This window comes from Nylanderia fulva, unplaced genomic scaffold, assembly GCF_048542155.1.
Source record: "Nylanderia fulva isolate GAGA-0341 unplaced genomic scaffold, ASM4854215v1 Scaffold60, whole genome shotgun sequence".
NCBI lineage: Eukaryota > Metazoa > Arthropoda > Insecta > Hymenoptera > Formicidae > Nylanderia > Nylanderia fulva.
In genome coordinates this window covers 87,605-105,000 of record NW_028190699.1, presented here as the reverse complement: position 1 = coordinate 105,000, position 17,396 = coordinate 87,605, and the positions used below count along the sequence as shown (strand labels likewise).

The 17,396-nt window shown below is 29.2% G+C and overlaps 2 protein-coding genes across 4 annotated transcripts; both read right to left on the bottom strand.

The window, feature by feature from the left end:
- Positions 1-1,976: 1,976 nt before the first annotated feature.
- Positions 1,977-6,788, bottom strand: pths (probable ATP-dependent RNA helicase DDX47). 3 transcript variants are annotated; one of them, XM_029305758.2, is made up of 9 exons: positions 6,746-6,788; positions 6,185-6,336; positions 5,490-5,583; positions 5,231-5,395; positions 5,007-5,173; positions 4,700-4,936; positions 3,774-3,997; positions 3,345-3,606; positions 1,977-2,180 (listed from the first exon to the last, which is right to left on the bottom strand). In XM_029305758.2, the coding sequence occupies exons 2-9, from the start codon at positions 6,203-6,205 to the stop codon at positions 2,052-2,054; spliced, it is 1,299 nt and encodes a 432-aa protein (XP_029161591.1). In that variant the 5' UTR covers positions 6,206-6,336; positions 6,746-6,788; the 3' UTR covers positions 1,977-2,051. The 3 variants fall into 3 exon arrangements, with proteins under 3 accessions (XP_029161591.1, XP_029161590.1, XP_029161587.1); XM_029305757.2 differs by lacking the exon at positions 6,746-6,788 and adding an exon at positions 6,593-6,680; XM_029305754.2 differs by lacking the exon at positions 6,746-6,788 and adding an exon at positions 6,486-6,549 and having other exon boundaries at positions 6,185-6,379.
- A 7,912-nt stretch (positions 6,789-14,700) lies between these two features.
- Positions 14,701-16,111, bottom strand: Rpb11 (DNA-directed RNA polymerase II subunit RPB11). Its single transcript, XM_029307853.2, has 4 exons — positions 15,892-16,111; positions 15,723-15,812; positions 14,985-15,159; positions 14,701-14,887 (listed from the first exon to the last, which is right to left on the bottom strand). Exons 1-4 carry the CDS (start codon positions 15,942-15,944, stop codon positions 14,852-14,854), a joined length of 354 nt encoding a protein of 117 aa, XP_029163686.1. The 5' UTR covers positions 15,945-16,111; the 3' UTR covers positions 14,701-14,851.
- Positions 16,112-17,396: the final 1,285 nt, after the last annotated feature.

Sequence of the window (17,396 nt, the reverse complement as noted above, 5' to 3'; positions counted from 1 at the left end):
GACAGTATATATATATATACACACAGGGGGAGTCATTTTAATCAACGCACGTAAATATCTCGTATAGTAAGCAAGATGGAAAAAAATGTCTCAAACAAGTTTTTTGACTATGAGGGGGACATAAGATGGTGTCATTGATTTGAACTGAATATTTTACAAGATATTTTACATCTTATGCCAAAAAATTGTAAAAAAACTTTAAACTGTTATAATTTGAAAAGTACTTCATCAAACAACACTTTATTATAGGATTTTGGAAAGCTTTTTAAATAAGCTATAAGAATATATAATGAAAAATAGCAGGTTTTATTTAAGAAATTGAAAGTGACCTTTAAATGATTATATAAAGTCAAATCAATAACACCATTTTATGTTTCCTTCATAGTCAAAAAACTTTTGTTCAAACCATTTTTTCCATCTTGCTTACTATATGAGATATTTACGCGCGTTGATTAAAATGGCTCACCCTGTATATATATATATATATATATATATATATATATATATATATATATATATCATGTCTTTAAAAAAACGTGATATACGCGAGGTGCTGAAAATTTTTAAGTACTTTTTGCCTGCACAAAATTGAAAATTAATTCTTCACAGCTTGTATCGCGTTGATGACCGAGGTAAATGCGTGATATGAATATATATATATATATATATATATATATATATATATATATATATAAATAATGAGAAAGATTTTGCAGCATTTTAATTGTTTCTTGCAATATGATACAAGACGTAAACAACGGCAGAAAAACACCGAATATTCTCGAGAGAGAAATGCACATTTTATACATACATATATTTTATTAATTTCTGCAACTTTTGCGATTATATAGATAATTATGCATTTTCAAAAAATCGCCGTAAAAAGAGTAACTAAGAATCTCTGTTGCCACTTTATACACGCGATTATTATATAATAATCTCCTAATAATTAGAGAATGCATCATAGTTGTAAATTTGAAAGAAACACTTATTGTGTTTTCTTGTACCGTATTTTGTACTACAAACAATCTTGTACAATGGATTTTACCGACTTTCTATAGAGGATTAATGAAAAAAAAGAAAAAAAACAATCGATTTTACAATAGTAGTCTTATCCTAAGTGACAAACTAACGCCATTAAATGTCAAAATGACATTTAATGACGCCAAAATGACGTATGCTTGTTACTTAGGATAGTGTTGTACATACAATAACAGTCGTTATAATATTTTTCTGCTGTAGGGACGAACGTGTTTTTCTTTTTATCTGCATTTCTTCTCTTAAAGGGGATGATATTCTGCTTTGTGATAACACAAAAATATAGAAGCGATGCAAGAAGCATGACAGAGAAACCTTTGTTGTATAATAACGAATTTTGTCTTCGATGCTTCGTTAATTTCCCCGCTAACGCGTTCGCCGTAAATGATAAAAAAATATTGTGATTTTACTTAATATACATTTTATTGTGATTCTTTGAGTGATATTTAAAATACCATATACTGCTCTGTGCAAAGACTTCAAATCGTTAAAAAAATACATTACTAATTTCTTCAATATAACTATTTTTGCTTTATTGCTGAGCCTTAATTGTCGCATTTCAAGCCTTACAGGAGCACTTTTGTACATTTCATTTTTTCCTGGCTTATCACGATCCATGTTGAAATTGCGACGTCTGAGGCGAGAAAACACGCTAAAAATTCTTAGATGACTTTAGTCATCAAAATATTTTTTATTCAAAAATAGCATCTAAGAATTTTCAGCGTGTGCTTTCTTACCTCTGACGTCAAAATCTAACATGATCGCGGCGAGGATCTAGGAGCCTTAAAAACTGATGTAAAGAGCTAACAAAAAAATATTAATATGCAATAAATATGAGATGAGAACTTAAATGACATGAAGAATTTTTGATTTTCAAATAAGATACTTAATCAAGATAGAAAGGATTGTTAAATTTCTTATTTAAAGTACGAAAGTCGTAGAAAGAAAAGGGACTTTATTAAAATAAAATTAATATATCATTGTAATAACATACTTTACAATATCTAGCATTCTCATTTTCTTTTACTCTTCGCTTTCATCCTTTTTCTCACCCCGAGAGACTGTTCCGTATCGTCGTCCTCATTGCCGGCGCCGCGCTTACGTTTACCTGATTTTTTATTCTCTTCGATATTTTTCATATCCTACAGAATTACAGACAATAAATATATTTGCGCATCGTTTGTACTATATCTATTTATCAAACCATTCGAACTCTCTATCAGCAATCATTTTTGCTTGCGTCAGCGAACTGGGTCTTTTAAGTTCAGCCTATATTATTTTTGATTTAGAAAATAAAAAAATTCTGAATTATTTGCTAATATCTCTATCATAGTATCCAATAAAGAGTGACCGCAAAAACCGCCCGTTTTGTGAAGAACGAGTTTTGATGCGATGTTGGTGGTAAATGATTGTATACCATCAAATATTGATTCCCTAAAAATTTCGAATTGAGCATACCTTTTAATGCTGAGATATGAAAGGTTGAAGTTGATATTATTCACGAATAAAGGGTACGCCATTTTACACGTTCAACACAAAATACCTCTAGATTATTTCTCATATCAAAAAATGTTTCAGATAAGATTTGTTTATCTGTTAGAAGACTAATTTATCCTGACCTCAAATTATGACCTTATGACCTCAAATCGACAATTTAAGTCAAACTTGTGAAGGTCATTTAGAGGTCAATTTGCGATTTTCAGTACTTATCTCGAATTTTTCTAGAAATGCCCATTTGAACTCTATATGACCTTACAAATTATTCCTTAAAGATCATTTGAAGTCACGAGTAATTAGACCGCAGAGGCTGGTATCTGACATTAGTTGAAAAACATTTTATTGAATTTCGCAAGTTGACCTCTAAATGACCTTCACAAGTTTGACTTAAATGTCAATTTGAGGTCACGATAAATTAGTCTTCTAACAGATAAACAAATCTTATCTGAAACATTTTTTGATATGAGAAATAATCTAGAGATATTTTGTGTTGAACGTGTAAAATGGCGTACCCTTTATTCGTGAATAATACCAACTTCAACCCTTCATATTTCAGTAATAAAAGGTATGCTCAATTCGAAATTTTTAGGGAATCAATGTTTGATGGTATACAATAATTTACTACCAACATCGTATCAAAACTCGTTGTTCACAAAAACGGGCGGATTTAGGCCTGTTTTTGCGGTCACTCTTTTTAAGTCAAATATTAAACTCAATTTTTATATAAAATAAAATTTGAACAACAAATAGAAGTTAGCTTGTGCCTTAAAAGACCCCGACTGCTGATGGAGAGTTAAACTAACTCTTACCATTTTTACTATTCGCTGTGCTTCGCTCACTCTTTCCTGCAGTAACATCACCTCTTCCTCCTCTGTTGAATACAATGGCAGCTGCTTCGATATCAACTGTTCTATTCGCTGATACAGCTCGACATCGTATTGCGTAACAAAGGTGATCGAACGACCGGATCGACCTGCACGCGCTGTCCGACCCACTCTGTGAATATAATCCTTGCTGTGCGTTGGTATATCAAAATTGATAACGATGTCCACGTGCGGAATATCGAGCCCTCTGTCGGAGAAAAATGTAAATTTAAAATCTGCTCCTTTAACATTCAATAAAATAATTATATTTTGTAACAGAATGTCGAGCCCTCTATCGGAAAAAAATGTAAATTTAAAATCTACTCCTTTAACATTCAACAAAATAGTTTATATTTTGTAACGAAGGGTCCCAACCTGCTGGCAACATCTGTTGAAATTAGTATGGATCTATTCTTCGCTTTAAATTTTGTCAGCGCGGCGATTCTCTTGTTTTGCGACATTTGCCCGTGCAAAGGAACCGCCGTGAATCCTAAGTTCCGCAATAATAGAGCAGTTCTTACGGTGTTGTTGCAGGTTCCGCAGAATATCATGAAACTGTTGCCCGCCAGTTCGTTCAAGATATGCACCAGGTACACATTCTACCACACAAAAGTATTTTATATAAGCTTACAATTTTTTATATAATTATAAATTACAGGGTGATTCATTTTAATCACCCCAGGCAAATATTGCGAAAACTATAAGAGATACGAAAAAATGTTTCAAACAAGTTTTTTTACTGCGGGAGGGGGGGGATATAAGATGATGTCATTGATTTGACTTTATATCATTTGAAGACCGCCTTCAATTTCTTAAATGGAACCTACTATTTTTCATCACATATTTTTGTAGCTTATCTTAAGAACTTTCCAAAACACTATAATAAAATATTTTTCTCTTAAGTACTTTTCGAGTTATTAAGATTTAACAATTTTTTGACATAAAATGTAAAATTCAAACTTAAATAATTTAAAAAGTGCTTAAGAGAAAAATACTTTATTATAATGTTTTGGAAAGCTCTCGAGATAAGCTACAAGAATATTAACAAAAATTAGGGGGTTTCATTAAAACAACTTTTTTTAATGGAACCCCCTAATTTATAAGTTGATCTTGTTCTGCTTTACTAATGCCACTTGTGCCCATTGTCAAATTAATATTGTCCTTAAAGGCGTTTTTTTAAGTCTTACAACTTTTGTTTGGAACATTTTTCTTCTAATATACATTATATAGGAAATATTTATCAGTTGGCAGCTTGAATAGCTATTTTGACTGATCATGCTGCTATATTTGTTGACAATCACCTTGAATTTCACTGGAATAAATATGTAATATTGCTGCAGCTTTTCTACAGTTTGATACTTGGTGGACATTTCGACTTTCACGGGATTTCGCAAAGACGCACGTTGCAGCTTTTGCACCTTCTTCGTCATGGTTGCGGAGAATAATAAGGTCTTCCTTTCTCGCGGAATAACTCTGAGAATCTTATCAACCTCCACCTCAAAATCCATGTTCAAGATACGATCTGCCTCATCCATTACCTTGTAAATAAGAAAATAAGATTAGAAAATTAATTCAACAATCATCGAGATAAATGAATGTAATAATTACTAGAAATTTTAATTGCCGTAAATTGAAGCCTTTTGTATTCTCCAAGTGATCGACTAATCTACCAGGTGTAGCGATAATGATGTGAGGCTTTTTCTCTAATAGTAGTCCCTGCGCATGCATGTCCATTCCACCTACTATCACTACGCATTTTACACCTATGCTGGAACCTGAAACAAATACATGGTGACAAATAGAGTGATTGGAGCAAAATATATTATTCTTACCTAGCGCTTCAAATTGCTCTGAAATCTGGAAGGCCAGTTCTCTCGTAGGTGTCAGTACAAGTGCAAAATATCTTTGAGGATTCTCCAATAATGCTTGCAATATAGGCAATGCAAAAGCAGCAGTTTTTCCTGATCCAGTCTCTGCTAATCCTATCACATCCTTGCCTATCAATCATCAAAACAGATATAGTTCTATCGATATCAATGCATTGCTTTTTAAAATTTAGTTGTATAATTTTATTATTGTTAAAAATCTCACCTTGAAGTACCAAAGGAATGGCTTCTTGTTGAATACTCGTAGGTTCTTTCCATTTTAATTGAATGCATGTATTGCATAGCGTGTCCACAAGCCCCTATTTAAATTTTTTATTACATTAAATATCAGAAATTCTTACATCTGCTGTCATATTTATTAGTGTTACAAAGGTTTGAATAAATCACTCTGAGAGCAATTAAATTCAATTTATCATAAACTTATTTGACAGGCAATATTTTTTATTATAACTAAAGACAATAATTTATAAATAAAATCATTAAATAAATTTTGTACAATTGTTTCACAGTATTTTTTCTAAATATTTTTCTCTTATAACAAGAATGTATAAAATATGAGTCACTATTTACATTATTTACATAACTCAAGAAGGAATTTACAATATAATAATAAAGACCTATTTGCTCGAATTATAAGCCTATGATTTAATAAATATAATAAATTTAATATAATAAATATAAAAAATGTAATAATATATAAATTGAATATTGTATAAAATTCAAAAACTGTTATTTACTTATATTAATAATAATCTCTTTCACGAAAAAATATTGATAAATATATAATAAATTATTAAATATATATATATATATATATATATATATATATATATATATATATATTAATAATGTATAAAATTTTTTTAGAAGTTACAATTGATAAATGTGGTCAACATTTACCAGTGCTTTCCAATCATCCATAGTCAAAGGGTGTCGGATAACCGTGCACGCTGTGTCGCTAAACTTGCCTGAGTCCTGAGGCAAAGAGTAAGCGTAACAGAGGTTTGAGTCTACCCAGGACCCCAGACCTCAGTAGATCCACATTTATGGAACTAGATGAATCAAAGGATTAGGGGGTCGATTGTGTAATTTTTTCTAAAGTAAAAATGTGAAAAGTGAAAAATTTCTTCCAATCACACATCGATTTTATCTTAAAATCAATGCGTGATTGGTGGAAATTTTTCACTTTTCACGTTTTTACTTTAGAAAAAGTTACACAATCGACCCCTAGATCTAAGTGACATTTAGGGACCACCCGCTCTTCCTATTACTACATTACTACAATTGATAAATGTGGTCAACATTTACCAGTGCTTTCCAATCATTCATGGCAATATAGTGATATAACAAATATAGACACTTGCTAGCGCAGTAGCTTTAATTTTTGACAATCAATTTTTCATTCAAAATATCACCAATTTCAATATTTTTATTTATTTATTATTCTTCTGGCTGAATAACCTGTAGATCCTTAGGCCGGCGTCCCATGGAGCGGATTATGCGGAAGCGGAACCAGCAGATCGCCAATCACGGAATCGTTCCGATAGAACTTATCGATGAGCTCCATCGGAACGATTCCGTGATTGCCGATCCGCTGGTTCCGTTTCCGCGTAATCCGCTCCATGGGACGCCGGTCTTATGATTCTTGCACACAGGAAGCAATATTTAGGGTGCCGTCACATGAGACGTAACTTGCGTACGCGTAACTTGCGGTAACTTACGCCGACCAATCACATCGTCTCATTTCAGTATCAGCTTCTGTCTAGTTATTTTATGCTTTGTACGCTATTATCGTTACGCCGAATTCAATTTCTGGCGGAAGAAACGCTGATGCGTATTTGTAAAAAAAAAAAAAAACACAACTCCATTTGTGCGTTCTTCTGCCAAAGACTAAAGACAAAGAAGAAGTTAATTTTAATCCATCCATACCTATACATTAATAAAATAAACAAGAATAATCAAATAAGGGTAAGTTAACAAAAATCTAATTTATTATATAAGCTTTAATAGCGTTCGATTAAAAACAGTTTACTGCTCACGCGACATGTGATACAAAATTTCAAGTTTAAATTGTATATTAGTAGGTCTTCGTACTTTTTGCATTTGAAATCTGTTTTCTCTTTCTCTAATATTTAACATATATTTATTTCTTGTTTTACATGCATGAATTTTTGAGAATTTTGAGCAATATGAACATCATAATGCATTATTTTCTACATTGCATGTTTGAATCTTTTCAGCACAAATGCGGGTATTGTGAATGGCTGTTCCAATTTTCTACTAATTTTGTCGAGCATAAATGCTTCAAGCATTATGTGGAAGATAAGGATCGCATCGTTGTAAATGAAAATTTTGTCGTGACAATATGTTATAACAGTATGTTTTCTACATTCTTTGCATATATTTTGTTGTATCATTTTATTGTATTATAGTAATTAAATGTATTTATTTATTTAATAATCCAAGAGAATGCAAAGACTGCGGTAGGTCCTACAGATACTTTGGATAAACTCTTGATCGAAGCAGTGAGGGCTCTCGTCTTCTACATATTTCGTTTATCTTGTCACTTTGCCAGCCATTTTAAATATGCGCGTTTTACGGAACCCAAAGCATCGGTTCCCCATGAAGTGTATTATTCGGGACACATAGGTTACGAAAACCAATTACAAGTCCAATTTAGCATTTCTGTTAAAGCATACAACGGAAACTCTAATCTATGATTGGTTGTATTAGTTACACGTTCCGCGCAATACGTTCTATGTGAATGCCGTCCTTCAGAATAGCGTAACCACGGCGTATCTTTTATTAAATCACTAGATTACACTAGAATACACAGGTTACGCTTAAGGGTCGGCAGTACACCAGGCAAACTCCGAATTGATATTGGAGACCTCGTGCGGTGACAACGCGAAACTCCGGTTTCAGTGTTGCCAACGCCGAGAAACCAATTCTCGGGTTTTATGTAGTGGTGTATGTCTGTACACGTACATACACCAACTGCATCGCTCACGCGGACACACGTAAGAGAGACAAGGACCGATAATCACGTGTTCTCCTTGTTCATCTACCGTGCCGGTATACGCGAGATGCCGCCTGAAAATGCTTTCTGGCCTTCCGTAGCAGAAAGCAGTAACGTAGCAAAACTAATAAGCACCCACTTTTTGGAAGTATATATGGTTATGCACATATGTGCATAACGTATATATATATAACATATATATATATATATATATATATATATATATATTATATAAGGGATATGTTGATTATATTCTTGATTTCTTTTTGATTATTGATGCTATTGTATAATTTGCTCCAAATACTTATAACGTGAAAGAACGTTGAGTAATGTATAATCAATGCAAGGATGTTCAGTATATCATCCAGTATATAAATTAGAGTTCAAATATATCAATATCAATTTTTTTATAATATATATATATATATATATTAGAATATAGAAAAATGATAAAAAAATATATTTCGGCGATTTATAAATTTTTTAATATATTGAAAATATTTTTACTACATACACTATATATAAGTGTAAAATAATTCAGAAAATAAATTTAATAAAAATCTACATACCAGCTGTGTGCATGTGTGCAATTGATTTATTACTTGAAATTTATTTACGGAATTATTTTGCATTTATATATTTATAGTATGTGTAGTTGTAAAATGATTAAAATATTTTCAATATCAAATTTTTAAGTTTATCGCCTATATAAAAAATATATTTCTATGATTTTCTATATTCCAATATATTATAAAAAAATTGATATTGATATATTTGAACTCAAGTTTTTTACGTGATTAAATATTCTTGCATTGAGCCATCATACGTTACTCGTAAGTTCTTTCACGTCATAAGTACTTATGTAGCAGAGAGAAAGAAATGAGAGTTATACAATGTAACATCAATAATCTTATATATTATAATCTTATATATTATATATATATAATATTTCATTTATTTATAAAAAACATTTTATAAATAAGTAAAATATTATACAGACAATGTACAAGATGTTCAGTTTGTGCCATAACAAGCTTCAATCAATAATTATTACTCCAATGAGTATAATTCACAATAATTTTTATATAATATAATAAATATTTGAATATATAAAAATATTTTTAAAAATTTGTTTTAAAAATTAATTGAAAAAAAATATTTAAAATATTTTTTTATATTTAAAATATTCTTTTCCTCAATTAATCTTAAAAAAAATATTTTTAAATATTTAAAAATATTTAAAAATACTATATATTATATAAAAATAATTGTTGATTATTATATTGGATTATTAATTGAATGAAGCTAGAGCTTTTAATATGGCTTTTAATACTGCTTTACAAGGAGAGAGCATCATTCCATCTTTGTCTCTCTTACATCGCATATGTAGTAGCGTCCATGTAGGTACAAACACTAAAAAATATTAAATTTAATTTTTTTATTGTTTTGAATAATTTTATCATTAATATACTTATTTTCAGAACTATTTCAATTTTTATTTCATACTTATGTTTATATAAATTATAAATTAAAAACATATCAAAAATGTAATACATATTAATAAAATGCAAATACATATAGAAAATTAATTATAAAATGTCATCTTAAAATAGTTTTTATTTTTGTTCTTTATTTACATATGCATACATATACAAAAAAATAAAAATAATATGATAGCCTTTTTGCTGACATTATCTCTCAATATTTGCATCCGTGTGCTCACGTATTAGTGTTTGTACCTACATGGACGCTACTACATATGCGATGTAAGAGAGACAAAGATGGAATGATGCTCTCTCCTTGTCAAGCAGTCAGCATGTTACCACAGAAATTTCCCCTGCTCCTTATGAATCTAGTGAGAATCTTATCGTCCAGATATTTCATAAAATAAGTGACATAACTTCGTGAATTTTTTTTTAATATATTCTTTATATAATAAAGCAGTCCTCTAAAAGGCCGGATTTTACATTTTCGCTCTTAAAAATTTATAATAAATAAAATACGGACTCGCGGCTAACCCAACCTTACCCGTTCCTAGCTGTGCATTCCCCCAAGTTTATTAAAAATTTTTATTTTTATCTTTTTTTCATAAAATAGCTCTTTAGAGGACTACAAATGAGCTTACTGATTAAGAATATCCTAAATTTAATAAGATTCATTCAATATTTTCGCTAATATCTGGAAAATAAGAATCCGTAATTCCCGGCCGGCCGATAGGCGTCTCCACCATGTCGCCTGCCGACCCTTAAGGGTGCGATTACATGGACGCGCGGAAACGCGGAAACGCGGAAACGCGGAAGAGAAAGTAACTAAACTTTACTGGAGTCCCGCATTTCCGCGCGTTCCGTTCCGTCTGTTTTGATTGCCTTATATTACATGGAGCACATTTTGAGCGGAAAAGCGGAACGGTATAGTGACAAATAGACATTTGTATTAATTTTTTAAATTTATATTTACTTAATTCATTGTAATTCCTTTTAATATGTTCATCTTTTCAACTTATCTATTGAATACAAGCATTTTAATCAATAAATATAGTTAAATATTAATATTTTATAATTCCCCGTTCCGCTTTTCCGCTCAAAATGTGCTCCATGTAATATAAGGCAATCAAAACAGACGGAACGGAACGCGCGGAAATGCGGGACTCTAGTAAAGTTTAGTTACTTTCTCTTCCGCGTTTCCGCGTTTCCGCGTTTCCGCGCGTCCATGTAATCGCACCCTAAGGGTCGGCAGGCGACATAGTGGAGACGCCTATCGGCCGGCCGGGAATTACGGATTCTTATTTTCCAGATATTAGCGAAAATATTGAATGAATCTTATTAAATTTAGGGTATTCTTAATCAGTAAGCTCATTTGTAGTCCTCTAAAGAGCTATTTTATGAAAAAAAGATAAAAATAAAAATTTTTAATAAACTTGGGGGAATGCACAGCTAGGAACGGGTAAGGTTGGGTTAGCCGCGAGTCCGTATTTTATTTATTATAAATTTTTAAGAGCGAAAATGTAAAATCCGGCCTTTTAGAGGACTGCTTTATTATATAAAGAATATATTAAAAAAAAATTCACGAAGTTATGTCACTTATTTTATGAAATATCTGGACGATAAGATTCTCACTAGATTCATAAGGAGCAGGGGAAATTTCTGTGGTAACATGCTGACTGCTTGACAAGGAGAGAGCATCATTCCATCTTTGTCTCTCTTACATCGCATATGTAGTAGCGTCCATGTAGGTACAAACACTAAAAAATATTAAATTTAATTTTTTTATTGCTTTGAATAATTTTATCATTAATATACTTATTTTCAGAACTATTTCAATTTTTATTTCATACTTATGTTTATATAAATTATAAATTAAAAACATATCAAAAATGTAATACATATTAATAAAATGCAAATACATATAGAAAATTAATTATAAAATGTCATCTTAAAATAGTTTTTATTTTTGTTCTTTATTTACATATGCATTACATATACAAAAAAATAAAAATAATATGATAGCCTTTTTGCTGACATTATCTCTCAATATTTGCATCCGTGTGCTCACGTATTAGTGTTATATTAAAAGCCATATTAAAAGCTCTAGCTTCATTCAATTAATAATCCAATATAATAATCAACAATTATTTTTATATAATATATAGTATTTTTAAATATTTTTAAATATTTAAAAATATTTTTTTTAAGATTAATTGAGGAAAAGAATATTTTAAATATAAAAAAATATTTTAAATATTCTTTTTCAATTAATTTTTAAAACAAATTTTTAAAAATATTTTTATATATTCAATTACTTATTATATTATATAAAAATTATTGTGAATTATACTCATTGGAGTAATAATTATTGATTAAAGCTTGTTATGGCACAAACTGAACATCTTGTACATTGTCTGTATAATATTTTACTTATTTATAAAATGTTTTTTATAAATAAATAAAATATTATATATATATAATATATAAGATTATAATATATAAGATTATTGATGTTACATTGTATAACTCTCATTTCTTTCTCTCTGCTACATAAGTACTTATGACGTGAAAGAACTTACGAGTAACGTATGATGGCTCAATGCAAGAATATTTAATCACGTAAAAAACTTGAGTTCAAATATATCAATATCAATTTTTTTATAATATATTGGAATATAGAAAATCATAGAAATATATTTTTTATATAGGCGATAAACTTAAAAATTTGATATTGAAAATATTTTAATCATTTTACAACTACACATACTATAAATATATAAATGCAAAATAATTCCGTAAATAAATTTCAAGTAATAAATCAATTGCACACATGCACACAGCTGGTATGTAGATTTTTATTAAATTTATTTTCTGAATTATTTTACACTTATATATAGTGTATGTAGTAAAAATATTTTCAATATATTAAAAAATTTTTAAATCGCCGAAATATATTTTTTTATCATTTTTCTATATTCTAATATATATATATATATATATATATATATATATATATATATATTATATAAAAATTGATATTGATATATTTGAACTCTAATTTATATACTGGATGATATACTGAACATCCTTGCATTGATTATACATTACTCAACGTTCTTTCACGTTATAAGTATTTGGAGCAAATTATATACAATAGCATCAATAATCAAAAAGAAATAAAGAATATAATCAACATATCCCTTATATAATATATATATATATATATATATATATATATATATATATATATGTTATATATATACGTTATGCACATATGTGCATAACCATATATACAATTTCCAAAAAGTGGGTGCTTATTAGTCTTGCTACGTTACTGCTTTCTGCTACGGAAGGCCAGAAAGCATTTTCAGGCGGCATCTCGCGTATACCGGCACGGTAGATGAACAAGGAGAACACGTGATTATCGGTCCTTGTCTCTCTTACGTGCGTCCGCGTGAGCGATGCAGTTGGTGTATGTACGTGTACAGACACACCACTACATAAAACCCGAGAATTGGTTTCTCGGCGTTGGCAACACTGAAACCGGAGTTTCGCGTTGTCACCGCACGAGGTCTCCAATATCAATTCGGAGTTTGCCTGCGGGTGTACTGCCGACCCTTAAGTTTATTAATTAAAAGTTGTTGCAAATAATTAGGCAGCAACTTTTAATTAATAAACTTAACATTGTCATATGCTATATGTTATTTATTTTTCCGATATAAATTTAGATCTATTTAGATATCTTAAATACATCTAGAAAATAGTTTCCAAGCATCTAAAATATATCTTATACATTTAAAAGATAACTATTAGACTTCTTTTAGATTTCTACAAGATATCTTGAAGACATCTATAGATGTCTAAAAGATATCTGAAACTGTTGTATAAGACATCTTTTATATTCCTAAAAGATATCTTTTGGTACAAAATAAAAGACATGTCAAGATATAGTAATCTAAGTAATCTAGTAAAGAAATTTAGATTTCTAAAAGATATCTTTTTGTCTATTTGGGATGTTTGCATAATTTAGAAACTCATAGTTTATTTATAATTAGAGAAAATTAATTGAGAGCAAATAGTTAGCAGACATAACTTTAAAAAAATTTTTCTTTTTACTTTAATTGATATGAAATTATTTGGGAAATGCGTCTATATAATGTTTTCAACCTCTGGGAAATAATAGTTTAATTTTGATTTTGGCACGAAAACAACTAAGAAATATTTTATAAGGATCCTTACCAAGTATAATTATTATGTATAAATCTGTCAAAATATTTTTCTTGTAATTATTTATGCTAAATTTATATTTTTGACTAGCATTGAATTGATGATATATATAATACAGATCTAAAAACTTCAAGGATTGCCTTACCAAGTATATAATTATTATGTATACATTTGTCAAAATATTTTTTTTTATAATTATTCATGCTAAATTTACATTTTGACTAGCATTAAATTGATGATATATAATACACAGATCTAAAAACTTCATTACAAAAAGATATAAATACAATAAGTTTTTTATTTTTTGTCTAATAAATATCTCACATTTTGCAATTTATCATTACAACTTACTACTAGAGAAGAAAATAAATATTTTCAATTTCCTGCCGATGTTAAGGCCCATATTCATAGCTTGTTAGCCTTACATTTATAGAAATAAGCCTTATTAAATCGTAAGCAATAAACCAAAATCATATTTAATTTCTGTAGATGCGACCTCAATGTAATAATATATAATTTTACATATATTTGAAATAAAAATATATAACGTAATGTAATACCACTGTGGTAATACATAAAATCTCAAATTTAACTTAAACATCAGTTATTATATATTAATTCACGATATTAATTTTCATAGTTATGAACATAGCTTTTAAATTCACACACACACACACACACAAATGCTTAGTACAATTATTATTTATTTACAATTATTATACAAAATGTATTTGTCATGTATTTAATAGATGCATTATATGGATTTAAGGAATCAAGTATTGGATGAAAAAAGTTTGATAAATTTTCTGTTTGTAGAAAACTTCCACCTTTTTTATTTCAATCTAAACCTTCCTTCTTCTCTTTAATCGCCTCCTAAAAAAATAAATTATATTCATATACATAATAATACATACACAAAGCAAACATTCCTTTTATATTTTGTATTATATAACTGCATTAAAATATATACCTTAAAACGTTCTTCAAACAGTGAAAGTTCCGCAATTAAATCAGTAATAGCATGCATAAAGGCTTCATGTGGAGTATAATCCGATGTTGTTTGTATCCTAATAACAAACTTATGTTCTAGCGGATGAGGAACTTTGTAGCCAGCAAATAATACTTGAGGATCCTTTAGTAATTGACTGTAGAATAAAAAACAATTATCAACTGATTATATAAAAGAAGAACTGACTCAAGTAGCAAATTGATGTCATTCGATGTCAAAATGACATCATAATGTTATTTTGACATATAAAACGTCATTCAATGTCACTTTGATGTCTAATAACATCATTTGACTCTAATAACATCATTCAATCTCACATAACATCATCGACATCACTTTGATGTCTAATAACATCATTTGACGTTTAATATCATTCGACGTCATTTTGATGTCACATGTCATTCGACGCCACTTTTATGTCTAATAACGTCATTTGACATCTAATAACATCAATGTCATTTTGACATCTAATAAAATCATTTGACAACTAATAACATCATTCAACATTACTTTGACATTTAATAACATCATTCAACATTACTTTGACATTTAATAACATCATTTAACGTTTAATAATATTATTTGACGTCTTATAAACGTCAATCCACGTTACTTTGACGTCTAAAAACGTCATTTGACGTCAAAATGCCATATGCTTGTTACCTGAGAAAGTAACATTCAAATAACAGGTATGCTTACTTGCGAATCATGTTTCCCAAAGTATGATCCTCTTTGTTGATTGTAAAGATAGCAGCATTGGGCACTTTTGTATCTTGTTCCTTTATTATCCTATAAAAAAACAGATGTATAAAATCAGCTAATTCGATTAATTGTATTTTATCACAAACGAGGTTAGAGATAAACAAACTTCTTTTCTCCTTCATATAACAAGAATGATTCAAAGGTCGGAGGTGCATTCATCTTGTTTTGTGAATTCCTTTTGTTTACGACTTTCTTTCAACTGATGGATCGAAAAAAAATACCACAATCTTGTAAATTATTGTAAATTATTACAGCAATTAAGGGTCGACAGCTTCATGATCGACAGGTCGGCCGGCCAAACTCCGAATTGATGTTGGAGACCTCGCGCGGTGACAACGCGAAACTCCGATTTCAGTGTTGCCAACGCCGAGAAATCAATTCTCGGGTTTTATGTAGTGGTGCATGTTTGTACACGTACATACACCATTGCATTGCTCACGCGGACGCACCGTAGAGAGACAAGGACCGATAATCACGTATTCTCCTTGTTCCTCTACCATGCCGGTATACGCGAGATGCGGCTTGAAAATGCTATCTGGCCTTCCGTAGCAGAAGGCAATAATAGCGTAGCAAAGCTAATAGCACCCACTTTTTGGAAATTGTATATATGGTTATGCACATATGTGCGTATATATATATATATATATATATATATATATATATATATATATATATATATATATATATATATATATATATTATATAAGGGATATGTTGATTATTCCTGATTTCTTTTTGATTATTGATGCTATTGTATAATTTGCTCCAAATACTTATAACGTGAAAGAACGTTGAGTAATGTATAATCAATGCAAGGATGTTCAGTATATCATCCAGTATATAAATTAGAGTTCAAATATATCAATATCAATTTTTATATAATATATATATATATATATATATATATATATATATATATATTAGAATATAGAAAAATGATAAAAAAATATATTTCGGCGATTTAAAAATTTTTTAATATATTGAAAATATTTTTACTACATACACTATATATAAGTGTAAAATAATTCAGAAAACAAATTTAAAAATAAATTTAATAAAAATCTACATACCAGCTGTGTGCATGTGTGCAATTGATTTATTACTTAAAATTTATTTACGGAATTATTTTGCATTTATATATTTATAGTATGTGTAGTTGTAAAATGATTAAAATATTTTCAATATCAAATTTTTAAGTTTATCGTCTATATAAAAAATATATTTCTATGATTTTCTATATTCCAATAATATATTATAAAAAAATTGATATTGATATATTTGAACTCAAGTTTTTTACGTGATTAAATATTCTCGCATTGAGCCATCATACGTTACTCGTAAGTTCTTTCACGTCATAAGTACTTATGTAGCAGAAAAAAAGAAATAAGAGTTATACAATGTAACATCAATAATCGGTAAAAATCAAGATAACGGTTGTCATATCTGTGTATATATATATAAATATATAAACTTATATATATATTATATATATATAATATTTTATTTATTTATAAAATACATTTTATAAATAAGTAAAATATTATACAGACAATGTACAAGATGTTCAGTTTGTGCCATAACAGGCTTCAATCAATAATTATTACTCCAATG